Genomic DNA, 13,691 nt, shown 5'->3' on the forward strand with positions numbered 1-13,691 from the left:
CTATACATACAAAATCATTCAGCCTTTGATGTTCTTAATTACAGTACATACTATAAGCTCTTAATTGCATGACAATTTTCAGTCTGTGTGTCTTTCCTGGAGCCAGCGGGGGAGCTCTTCATTAGTTAACAGGAAATTGGAACATAGAGTTCTCTAATTTTCCATAAGTGTTTCTAGTAAACAGCCAACAACTAGCCTTTTCCTCTGTGTGTCATTAAAACTTGTCTGGCATTTATAGCTTGCTAAAGCTACAGCAGACAGAAAGACCAGCACGCCTCTCAGCAGTCTACCTCTAAGTGTGTGTTTGTCATGTTATATTTTGATGGTAAAGTCCATCATGGTTGCTACCCATTGCCCAACCACATGCATTAAGGGATTTAAGACTAATATTCCTGGCTTATTTACTGCCTCTGAACTGGAATCAAATAATTTAACACACATTTCTCATCTGCCACGTTGTCCTAAGATTTTTACAATTAGCCTTCTGAGGCTGATTTCCTCTCAACAGTCAGTTTTCTAATGCAAAATGAACAATTCAATAAAAGATGGTTTGCCAGTAAATGTTACGGGTATTTTACGAGCTCTGAGAGTTTCAGTTTAACATAACACTGTAGTGTTTGCATCCTGAGGGGAGCAGCTTTGCCGCACTTTTGTAATTAAAGGTGCTTTTTTTTGTAACTTTATTGTAGCAAAAATTCCATAGTATGTCTACAGATATTTAGGAAACATGCTTAGTTTACATGTTTGTTTCTCCAAAAAACATGCACTGAAAAAGCAAAGCAATATTAGTAGCCAATCACTCGTATATACCCCAATAAAATAATTGAAAAAAGGTAATTGTGACTCTTCATCATGAGTTTAAATCTCACAATTCTGACTTTGTAGCTTGCAGTTGTGAGATTTAAGTACAATTCTAAAAAATAGACAGAATTGCGAGAGAAACAAATCTACTTTTAAATGTGAGATTCATGTCATAATGTCTTCTCTGTTTTGGTGTGTGTGATTCCACCTACTGTCAATTTGCCAAGTGGTATTTCAACAGTCCTGGTTGCCATTTAGTGGAAAAAGCTGCGTATTGCAGCCATGGAAGCCAGCTAACAAACTGGGTCAGAAATTGCAGATTGTACCCAGCCTAAAAAGCCTAAAAGCAAATAATTAACTTTTAATTTAAGGCTCCTAAACTTTTTATTCCTGTTACATGTTCTCAATCTGGCAACCCACATGAGCATTGAGTCTGAGAAGGGGTAAGAGAACAACTCTCTCCAATAATTTGAATTTGGGCTGCAATACCAATTTCAATATTACAGACTGCATATTTAAATATCAGTGACCTGATTTACTAATTCCTGACAAAAAAAATCCTATGTTTACATCAGTGGTTTTACATCCATAATCCATCTGAAATCCAAGTAAATTTCTATTTTTTTGGACAGAATTTAAGACAGTTGCAACCAATGCAAATCATGTCATACTGACGACACTGTTCTAAATTCATCACTCTCAAAATGACAGTGCAGACAGTCAGTCTTTAAAAAAACAAATCTGAAATGAATAAAACATGACATGATAAAAAGCCCTCAAAACCTTTTACCCACAATCTTGGCAACAACCATTCACAGCACCCTAGTAACTGCATAGGAGTGTTAATTTTGACTGCACATTTTGATTTAGCCTCAGTCTTTTGACTAAAATGCCATTTTAGTTTTAGTCATCTGAATTGTTTTAGTTTTAGTCCAGTTTTAGTCAACTAAATATCATACGATTTTAATCGACTAAATCTACAGTAGATTTAGTCAGCTAAAATCTAATGGGTTTATTTACAGTGTAATGCATTTATTAAGCATTTCTCTAAAATTACCAAACTCATTGTATAGATTTGATATTAAGGTTTTTTTTTTTTTTCATGACAGACACAGATTTAACTGCTGTGGACGCAATGTGCCTTTGTGTTAAAATGAAATGAAACCCCTTCTCATTAAGAAACAGGAACATGGTCTTCTTTTTAAAAAAATGTCAGTGGTTATATAGGCTAATTATGCATTTGTTATAACAACTTGTTTACCACATTCTTCATTCTTTTAAGCAGACAATTTTCTGTATATAAATACATTTAGATACATAATCTTTATTATGCTACTAAAGGGATTCATTCACTAGCACTGAGTGATTTTCTGTCTTTCTTTTGTTGCTTGATTAACATCAATGCCACAGACAAAAGCAACTAAATAAGGCTGCTGTTCCTTTAAAACCGGATACATGAATGCAATGTTCTGATACATGTCTCATTTTCTCCCAACTGTTTATGTTCACCTAACACATAACTGAGTGTGTGTGTACATGAATACTCATCAAAACTGAAAATTCAGCATCATTTTGTCTGTATTTCTCCATTCATGAGAGTAAAAACATGCTTAAAAAACGTTAACAATGTAAAGCACAGCACCTTAACAACTGCATGACAAGATGCTAAAACACTCCTAAAAATGATATCCACTGCATAGAAACGACTTGACGACCAACTAGAACACCTTAGCAAATGTTAAAATCAGCACCCTAAAAATAACTGCATGGTATCATTACAAAAACCATTCAGCACATGTTAGTCACCGCATAGCAACACCCTGGCAACCACCCACTGTAGCCTAACAACAACTGCATTGCAACATGCTAAAAACCATTCAGCACATGTTAGTCACTGCATAGCAACACCCTGGCAACCACCCACTGTAGCCTAACAACAACTACATTGCAACATGCTAAAACCATTCAGCACATGTTAGTCACTGCATAGCAACACCCTGGCAACCACCCACTGTAGCCTAACAACAACTACATTGCAACATGCTAAAACCATTCAGCACATGTTAGTCACTGCATAGCAACACCCTGGCAACCACCCACTGTAGCCTAACAACAACTACATTGCAACATGCTAAAACCATTCAGAACAGGTTAGTCACTGCATAGCAACGCCCTGGCAACCACCCACTGTAGCCTAACAACAACTGCATTGCAACATGCTAAAACCATTCAGAACAGGTTAGTCACTGCATAGCAACACCCTGGCAACCACCCACTGTAGCCTAACAACAACTGCATTGCAACATGCTGAAAACCATTCAGCACATGTTAGACACTGCATAGCAACACCTTGGCAACCACCCACTGTAGCCCAACAACAACTGCATAGCAACATGCTAAAAACCATTCAGCACATGTTATTTACTGCACAGCAACACCCTGGCAACCACCCACTGTAGCCTAACAACAACTGCATTGCAACATGCTGAAAACCATTCAGCACATGTTAGACACTGCATAGCAACACCTTGGCAACCACCCACTGTAGCCCAACAACAACTGCATAGCAACATGCTAAAACCATTCAGAACAGGTTAGTCACTATATAGCAACGCCCTGGCAACCACCCACTGTAGCCCAACAACAACTGCATTGCAACATGTTAAAAACCATTCAGCACATGTTAGACACTGCATAGCAACACCTTGGCAACCACCCACTGTAGCCCAACAACAACTGCATAGCAACATGCTAAAAACCATTCAGCACATGTTAGTTACTGCACAGCAACACCCTGGCAACCACCCACTGTAGCCTAACAACAACTGCATTGCAACATGCTGAAAACCATTCAGCACATGTTAGACACTGCATAGCAACACCTTGGCAACCACCCACTGTAGCCCAACAACAACTGCATAGCAACATGCTAAAACCATTCAGAACAGGTTAGTCACTATATAGCAACGCCCTGGCAACCACCCACTGTAGCCCAACAACAACTGCATTGCAACATGTTAAAAACCATTCAGCACATGTTAGACACTGCATAGCAACACCCTGGCAACCACCCACTGTAGCCTAACAACAACAACTGCATAGCAACATGCTAAAACCATTCAGCACATGTTAGTCACTGCATAGCAACACCCTGGCAACCACCCACTGTAGCCTAACAACAACTGCATTGCAACATGCTAAAAACCATTCAGCACATGTTAGACACTGCATAGCAACACCCTGGCAACCACCCACTGTAGCCTAACAACAACTGCATTGCAACATGCTAAAAACCATTCAGCACATGTTAGACACCGCATAGCAACGCCCTGGCAACCACCCACTGTAGCCTAACAACAACTGCATTGCAACATGCTAAAACCATTCAGAACAGGTTAGTCACTGCATAGCAACGCCCTGGCAACCACCCACTGTAGCCTAACAACATGTTAAAACCATTCTGAATATGTTAGTCACTGCATAGCAACACCCTGGCAACCACTTTATGGCAGCAAGGTCTAAAAAACATGTTAGCCACAACATAACAAGCCTAGCAGGTAGGGATGCACCGAATATTCGGCCACTGAAAATTTTCGGCCGAAAGATTTTTATCACCGAAACAACAAGGCCGAAACAGTATGTTGATGCAAACAGAAACTGCAGCCTGCATGTGCTTGTCTGAAGCAACACGTCTGCGGTGTGGACGTATTTCAGTATATCTGAGAAAGACCCACGGATAGTGATTTGCAAAACTTGTAATGCCGAAATTTCAAGAGGGGGTGTGTCTGCAGTCGTGCAGCCAGTAATGAGAGCAGAGATCGAGACAGATGTAGCTTTCAGTGAGTGAAAAACAATGGCTTTACATTGGTGTTAAGTCGCAATATTTTAAAGATATGTCTTTTCTATATACTGTATTTTTATAAATATTTATGTTTTAATCCATGGAGGTGAGCCAATGGATATCACACAAGCAACATGAAAACTGCGTAATATGTGAAAGTGAAAGTAAAAACTGACAGCGCTTTCAGCATCTGACGTGCATTCTCTCAGAGACAATGAGAGATGATTATACTTCATATGCTGATATTAATTTAGTCCCCTAATATTTTTCTTGTGCCCCGAACATGGTGGGAAAAAAATAAAAAGAAACGTGTGTAAGGTTTGTTTTTGAAAGTTGGTTCTTGAAATAAAGCTCTTAATTTTCATTGATGACTGCAGTGTTATTAGGGGTTAAGAAAATCTTAATTATGATTTCAGGTGGTCTTAAATGTGGGGACTGAAAGACAAGAATTGCGATGAAACTTCAAAAGGCTATCCATTGAATTAATATGAGCGCTGCACGTTTCAAAGTCATTTGCTGCGCTGCTTTGTGGACTACCATTCTGACAGTGCCTCTTGCTGGAAGAGAAACACGTGGACTTGTAAATGCAAACTGATGGATCCACAAGATAATGTGTTTCAAAATTTAAACAATTAAACAATTTAAACAAAGGCAGTAAATTATATGTATATGTTATTTAAGTAATATAATACTTGATTGATAATAATTGTTTAAATTAATATAATTGATTTATTCTTTGAAACTTAAATATTAATTTATGTAATTGCAATACCTTAATTTTAGTAAGATTAGTACACAGTCATATCCATAAATGGTACTAATAATTGGCATAATTCTTTCGGTGTTTCGGTTTTCGGCCTTGGTTTCCTCTTTTTCGGTTTCAGCCAAGAATTTTCATTTTGGTGCATCCCTACTAGCAGGTGCATGGTAACATGCTTAAAACCACTCAGGACATGTTAGTAACTACAGCAACACATTGGCAACTATTTACAGAACCCAAGCAACTGCATAGGAGCATGCTTTAAAAAAAAAAAAAACTAAACTAAAAAAACAATGTAACATGTAAAGCGATACCTTGGTTACCACTCACCCTAGTCTTTCTTTTGTTGCTTGATTAACATCAATGCCACAGACAAAAGCAACTAAATAAGGCTGCTGTTCCTTTAAAACCGGATACATGAATGCAATGTTCTGATACATGTCTCATTTTCTCCCAACTGTTTATGTTCACCTAACACATAACTGAGTGTGTGTGTACATGAATACTCATCAAAACTGAAAATTCAGCATCATGTTGGTCACTGTATAGCAACACCCTGTCAACTACTCACAGCACCTTAACAACGACTGCATGGCATCATGCTAAAAACCATTTTGAACACGTCAATTGCCGCATAGCAACACCATGACAACAAGAAAACACCACAACACATTTTTTTTTTCACAAAATATTATGTCTAAAATATTTTTTTCTGTCTTTTTCCCTTAGGGTCGCTGTATGAACTTCACTCGAATCAAGTCTAGTCCTCCTCCACGCTATCCATCCTACAACCACCATTCCTCACCCATCTACACCCCTCCACACACCCTCAGCCCACCCCCTCCTCAGGGCCAGCTGCCTCCTCCTCCACGTGGTCCACCTGCCTCCCTGTCCTCTGGCTTTCCTCCGGCACCTTCTTCGCCCCCACCTCATGGCAACAACCCATCTCCACCCATCACTCCTCCTCCATCCTATTCTCCACCCCCCATCTGGTCTTCGTCTCCTAACACTCTCTACTTTGCTCCGCCCACATCTCTGCCTTCTCTTCCACCTTCCCCTTCTGCCTCCCTGCCTCCGCCCCCTCAAGCCCCGCCTCCAGGCAGAGCTCCTCCTCCAGATCGCCCACCTCCTCGGCCTTGTGTGTAAAGTGGCACATCTGACTGGAAGTAAACAGGAAATATAAGTTTTCCATATCCTCCTCAAGATTCCGTTGCTGTGTCGCCTAATGCAGTAAAACTCGATACAAAGACTCACCTGTGGCATCAAAGGCATTTGCTCCTTTGAAAGAACAGTAAAATGGAACACAAGCCACCGTGAAACTCTAAAGGGAGGAACAGTCAGAATCACACACACACGCCAGGCATCGCAAAGAAATGGAAAATGAACCTACAGAGCTTCTCAGCAGGCACCATTTGTGTGGTTAACCAAGCTTTGAGATTAGAAGTGGCTGGTTCCATTAATGGATTCATGGACGTTTTACAATTGCATGCACATGGGGCCATCTCATAAAGGAGATTTCCACTACAGAGGAAAGATAAAACTCTTTGGGAACTTTCTCTTTCAGAGCAATTGAGAAAATATATGCACATTTGCTAGAGTCACCATACACATGTTATCTTTATTAAACGGCAGAACTAAACATTGGGTCTTATTTACTAAAAACTGCATGGGTTTAGACACATTTTGCTTTAAGATTTATGATTTAAAACTATGCACATGACTTTCTAATGTTGTACAATAGAGTGCAACAATCAAGTTCCAGAAGTGAAAATGGCATTCATTAGCTTTCTAACCACCTATTTTTCACCTGATCTCTTGACGAAAACGTACCTGTGGGAACTTTTTCGCAAGATTCGAAATGCGTACCGATAAGTACATATAACTGCAGTTTCCAACAATAGAGGTGGTAAAACAGCAATGACTTGTAATCGTTTTCGTACACAGTTAAGATTACAGCTTCATATGTTTAGCTTTCCGGGTGTAACAAGCTTACCCGATAGCACAGCCGGCACGGAACTGGACTTAGGATGCAGAATCCTTGGGTACAAATCCTGTCAAAAACTTGACTCGCGATGAAAGAGCTGAAAGATGAGAGATTGAAAAACAAGCAGATGGTACTTTATATTAAAACGTCACAGAGCATTAGAGTTGTAGTGCCACTCAATGGACATTTCAAGTCATAATTGCGGTGACACATACAAAACCAAAATCACATAAAACATAGCAAAAGTACGTTCATCTGTTCTGGGGAAAAAAACGCTCTTTAGTGATATGTACTTATTAGTGCATATTTTGCGTTTTGCAAAAAAGTTCCTACAGGTACACTTTCGTCATGAGATTAGTTGGCTTTTTTTTATGCACATTTTGGGATATTGCATAAAAAAAACTAAATGGAAATGCCAGGATTCGCATAAATTTATAAAAGTGCACATCAAAAACATATGGACTAAACTGAGTTGGATGCACATAAACATGCACATAAACTAAGATGAAAGCACATTTACTGAATAAATTCCACACTCTGAGGCGCAAGTAATTTAAGATAATATGAAAAAAGGACCACAGTGGCTTCTCCAGCTGCAGCAAATTACTTTTGATATTTGGAGCCAGTTTATCAGGAAGTAACAATTTATTTTTCTTTGTCTTGGATTCCAGTTTTGCCAAATTCACAACTTTGTATGGAAATACTACATTACCCATAATGCTGTACTCCAATGAAGCAACTAAAAAATATATAATATGTATACATTTACAACAGTTCGTTCTGGTCCTCGAATCTGATTGGCTGAGAGGAGTGTGATATTCAAATGATATCAGAACTCCACCCGCTTGCAGTATTTCTCACAGTGAGTCAAATCCACTACAGTTTTATAAATGGTACTGTTTTTGTGTCACAGAAAGTAGTCTTAAGTTTTTATGTGGGAATGTACTTATTTAGAATTCAAATATGTGGTTTGTTAATAAAGATAACATTTATTTGAAAATTTGCTTCGAAGTTTTCTGAGATATGAGCTCCAGTGTGTTCAGCTCTCATGAACCTGCCGAAAAGAGCCTCACCTCAGCCAGATCTTCTGGAATTTGCAGCTGGCTCTGATCTCTATAGTGGTTAAACATGAGATATAATTCATTTTGGGTAAATCTAAAGGGCAGTCTTTGGTTTCTGAACTATTATTATTTGAGGGCAAATTGCAAAAAGTTTGCAATGCTGTGATACTCCTCATAGCCAGTTGATTTGGTTCATAGCTTATAATGCTTTAACATTTTAGAGATTTTAGAAATCTCTATGGGAAAAAATTAATGAGAAAATTAATGAAAAATGGTTCTGGAACCAGAGCTGCTAAAAACGCATTCATGGTCACAGTTGGTTCTAAATTGTTTTGTTTTTTTAGAATTTTACATACAAATATGCATACACCTGCAGTTAGTAAATGAGACCCAATTGTGTTTATGTCATTCTTGACGCATTCTTGGTGAAATGGTTTTGTTTCAAAGCTAAACGTATTTGCAAAATTCAAACATTTAGCAAACTTTTTTTGGTAAAATGTCTTGCCATGGGAAATAACACAGCTGTTGCTTGTTCAGGTAATTGACATTTTTTTGTGCAATAGTGATTGTAGTGGTTTTGATTGGGATGGGGGACATGTTGCTTTTTGGTCTTTGAATTTATATAATTATAAAGTACCACACCATAATGAATTAAAGTAATGGTTCATCCAAAAAATATAAATTCTGTTACCATTCTATGATGATAAACTTAGTGTTTCATTTTTGGGTGAGCTGTTCCTTTAGGATGATGTATGTTGAAGAGACTAAGGGGACATGGACTTGAAACATCAGAGACTAAGCAACATCACCTTACTTTGCACATGTCACAGTTGTAATGGTGTATGGGTGCATTAATAAAAGATTTAGTACAAATTATCGTACATTACACGTGCTGTATGTATAAATCTATGTATCCCTGTGTAGATTTTTTATATAAGGTTTTCTTTTTGTGTGTGTGTTTTTTATATTATTGAGGCATGACTGAGATTTTGAATAATGCAGAAGCAAAAGATCTCCCAGCAAGAGTTCTATAGCCTTTGCTTCTTATCCACCATGAATAACCACAGCAAAAGATTACAAATAGCTTTTCACATTTGAAATGATTTTCCCCAAAGAAACTATTTACAACCCTGAATCCAACACATTTGATATATGAGTTTGTTTTTGTTCATAATTATATGTTGTATATAATAGTGTCATAATACATCACAGTGTGTTTCCAATCCTTTGCTTGTAGAGGTTCCTTGTCATTTTCTGTTAAGTCTAAGTTATTGCAGTGCCACTATGATGCCAATGTTGTTTATATGACTCCCAAACCCTGTTTTGATGAAGGTTTTATGGGTAATTAGCATCAGAGAATCATATATGTCCATGTTAAATCATATGCTTTTCAAAGGAATCATTTAAATCATTCTCTAAATGACTTGGATCATGACTACATTGTTTTTGTTTTTGTTTTACTTTTTTAACTATGTTCTTTTGTTTTGAAATAAAATGTTGTCATAAAAGCCATACTGGTTCATCTTTTTGCATGTGTTCCTCCTTTAAAAAATAATGGTATGATCTCACTGACATTATACTGAAGGGTGTGAGATAAAAAAATGTGACCAAATAGAGGTATCATGATGTTAATGTCAAATAATGAATTAAATGTTATATGTATTTGTTTTGTTATATCAATATGGTACATTTCATGTAAGTTTAAAACAAGTTAGCTAAAAAGTAATCTAAAAGTAATCAAAAAGTAGTCAGAATACATTACCTAAAATGGGCCATTTAAAATTATGTTACTAACTACAATGTTCATGGTGTAACCTATAATTAATAATGAACTACAAAACGTTTTCACTGTACAATCACAGGGCTGACATTTTGATCAAGAGAAAATGTCAAAATGTTTTGAAAAGACAAATATTTGAAAAGAGAAATGTAATAGGTTACTTGAATTTCTGTATAATTTGTTTAGAAAAGTTAATCTAGACTTCTTCTAAACTTCAGTCTGATCAAAGACAACAAAAAATGATACAAATGATTTCTTCCTTGGCCTGTGTTGTTTTCGATATACATCTCTGGCAGCTCAGCCATGTCTCATTAGCTAATCCCCTTTAGACCAGGTGTAATATAGTCCAGACAGCCGTTCTGTCAACATGTGTACAGAAAGCTGGCGTCTCATGAGACAGAGACTATAAACCACTCTCGCCATCATAGAAGTGTCCAATTTCAAAAGAAGTCAAAAAAGGCCGTTTTTATCCAGTGTCATAAGCATGAGCCCAGCAAGGTTTGGCATGAAATGTTTCAAGTGTAGCCAAAGATAAGATGAACTCTGCTGGAAAAATAAGCTGGGATTAGTATGCATTTTCTCCAGCAGTGCGGAGGAACCTACAAGACCTGTGTAAACTGTTTTGTGTCTGGATCTATTACAAAAATCGAATGTGATGTTTTGTAAAACTGGTGTTAGTTCAACTCTCTCTTTCGCTCTTTGACCCTGATATTCATGTTTTATCAGTTTTCTTCACTCTTATCCCACCATTCCCTCTCCTTCACTCCTCTTTAGGTCAAAAGTATTCTAAAAGTAATCAAACTACCTCAAATGAGTGATGTAATGGATTAAGTTACTAACCACAATTTTGTGGTTCAAGTAATTTGGAATCAGTAATGGGCTACAATTTGTAAGTAAGGTACACATAGGTATGATTTAAGGATCAGGACAAACGCTAAAGCACACAACCTTTTTGAGAGAGTGTATGTACAGAATTTCATATAAAAACAATATGTGAAAAGACTAATTCGTATTCATAAAACAGTAGGCAAAACGTACCTGCCACGGGTATTTATAGTGAAGCGTTAAAAGATGAAGGAGATCAGGAAAAGGTCTTTAGTTCAATAAATCCAACATGCAAGGGAAATTTCCCAAAAGGGAAAAGAAACAGAACAACAACCACCAATCACAGGGCACTTTCACACTAGCACCTTTGGTACGCACCTGGGTTCGATTGACATCAGAATTCATGTACGTTTGGCTAGTGTGAAAGCTTTTAAGAGAAAGCGGGTGTGCACCGGAGTACTGAATTTGAGACTACCTGAAGGAGTTCGGTCGCACTCGAACTGTGGCACCGAACCACCACAAATGAGCAAGCAGACAAAGAACTAAGGAAACACGGCTTGAATATAGAGGGAATATAATTAGGGAGAACAGAAACAGATGCAGGCTCAGGAACTATAGAAACTAAATAAAAGGGAAAGTGGGAACCAAGGAAACAGGCAATACAGGCATAGGAAACAAAAACAAAACAGGCTATAATCCTGACATTAGCCCCTCTCCTAGAAGGTGCATCCCCACACTGCAAACGGTCCAACTTAGGAGGGAGGAAGACGTGGAGCCGGAGAAAGGCAGAGACTGGGAGAAGGTGATGACGGAAGAAACCATGGTGGAGATGATGGAGGGAAGAGCCAGGTGGAAAACCAGAGTCCAGCCAGGACTGAGGCCAATTGTGGAGTTGAGGCAGGGAAAAGACATGGTGGAGAAGCCTTTGACAACACCATGGGGATGAACTATGGAGATGGAGGCGCTAGAGATGAAGACTCAGGTGGAGCTGAGCAGACAGAGAGCCAGGGTCACACCGAAGGCCTGGAGGGCCAAGGTGGAGCTGATGGCTTGTGCAACCCGAGGTGGAGGCAGGGACCTGGAAGACCGTGTTGGAGTCAGAGCGACTGAGGTGAAAGGTGAAACTGGAGGACAGAAGGAGCCAGACAGAGCCTGAGGGGGATGAGGCAAAGCGGGGGGACAAGGTAAAGCCAGAGAGACGAGAGAGCCCGGTGAAGCCAGTGGGAAGACGGTCAATAGAGACAAGGAAGCAAGGAGCCAAGGCAGAGCCAATGGGTTGGAGGGCCAAGGAGGAGTCTGGGACTCGGAGGCTGGACGTGGAGACAGAGGACCATGACTATGTGGAGCTGGTGACTGGAAGGCCAGGCTGAGAAATAGGCAGATTCTGGAAGAGGAGGAGGAGCCTGGTGTTAAACCAAAGCCCAATCAGGACTGAAGCTCAGGGTGGAGTCAAGGGAAGAAAAGACATGGTGGAGAAGGCTTCGATGACACCATGGAGACAAGCTATGGAGACGGATTCGCTCAAGGTGAAGACCCAGGTAGAGCTGTGTAAAGGGAAAAGCCTGGGCAAAAATGGGGACCTGGAAGACCACATTGGAGCCAGAGCAACTGAGGACAAAGGTGCTTCCGGAGGAAAGGAGGAGCCAGACAGAGCCTGAGGGATGGAGGGATGAGGTGAAGCCGGAGGGATGAGAGAGCCCGGTGAAACCAGTGGGAATACGGTCCACAATAGAGGCAAGGAGCCAAGGCAAAGCCAATGGGTTGGAGGGCCAAGGAGGAGTCTGGGACTCGGAGGCTGGATGCAGAGACAGAGGATCCTCATGACTATGTGGAGCCTGTGACTAGAAGGCCAGGCTGAGAAACAGGCAGATTCTGGAAGAGGAGGAGAAGCCTGGTGGTAAATCAGAGCCCAACCAGGACTGAAGCTCAGGATGGAGTCAAGGTAAGAGAAGACATGGTCGAGAAGGCCTCGACGACACCATGGAGATGGACTATGGAGACTGATTCGTTGAAGGTGAAGACCCACTTAGAGCCGTGTAAAGGGAAAAATGGGCAAAAATGGGGACCTGAAAGACCGCATTGACAGAGCCTGAGCGTTGGAGGGACGAAGTAATACCAAAAGGACGAAGGAGTCAGGTGAGCCAGTGGGAAGATGATCCACAGTGGAGATGAGGGAGAAAGGTGCCAAGGCGGAGCTGATAGGTCAGAGAGCCGACGTGGAGTCTGGGATTTAGAGACTGGAGGCAGAGACAGGGAATCCTCATGTCTATGAGGAGCTGGTGACTGGAAGGCCAGAGGGGAATCTGCACAATAGAGTGGAGCAGACTGATGATGAGCCGAGGGACTTACAGGAGCTGGTGGAAATGAGGCCGAGAAACAGGCAGTAGAGGAGGTGGGAGAGGGAGGTTGGGTGGGAACCCAGGAGATTCAGAGGAATCAGGAGACTCAGGAGATTCTGAACTGGACAGAACAACCGGAGACTTGAGAGATTCAAGAGACTCAGGAGATCCAGAGGGTATTGCCCAAAGAGGACCTCCCTTGAGGACCTTCCTGGGACAGTTTAGCCTTTGTTGCATTGTTGCCCGAGTAGTACAACAGGTAGGCGAAACCTTAAAATTCCCCAGGTATGGTCCTCGGGG

At 40.1% G+C, this 13,691-nt stretch overlaps 1 protein-coding gene across 1 annotated transcript in view; it reads left to right on the forward strand.

The window, feature by feature from the left end:
- antxr1a (ANTXR cell adhesion molecule 1a) overlaps window positions 1-9,959 on the forward strand; it is an 84,367-nt gene extending 74,408 nt beyond the window's left edge. Inside the window, exon 18 of the mRNA XM_073819296.1 lies at window positions 6,132-9,959. Within this exon, the coding sequence (XP_073675397.1) occupies window positions 6,132-6,548 (417 nt within the window). The 3' untranslated portion in view covers window positions 6,549-9,959. The remainder of the gene's footprint in view (window positions 1-6,131) is intronic.
- Window positions 9,960-13,691: the final 3,732 nt, after the last annotated feature.

Source organism: Garra rufa, chromosome 15, assembly GCF_049309525.1.
Source record: "Garra rufa chromosome 15, GarRuf1.0, whole genome shotgun sequence".
NCBI lineage: Eukaryota > Metazoa > Chordata > Actinopteri > Cypriniformes > Cyprinidae > Garra > Garra rufa.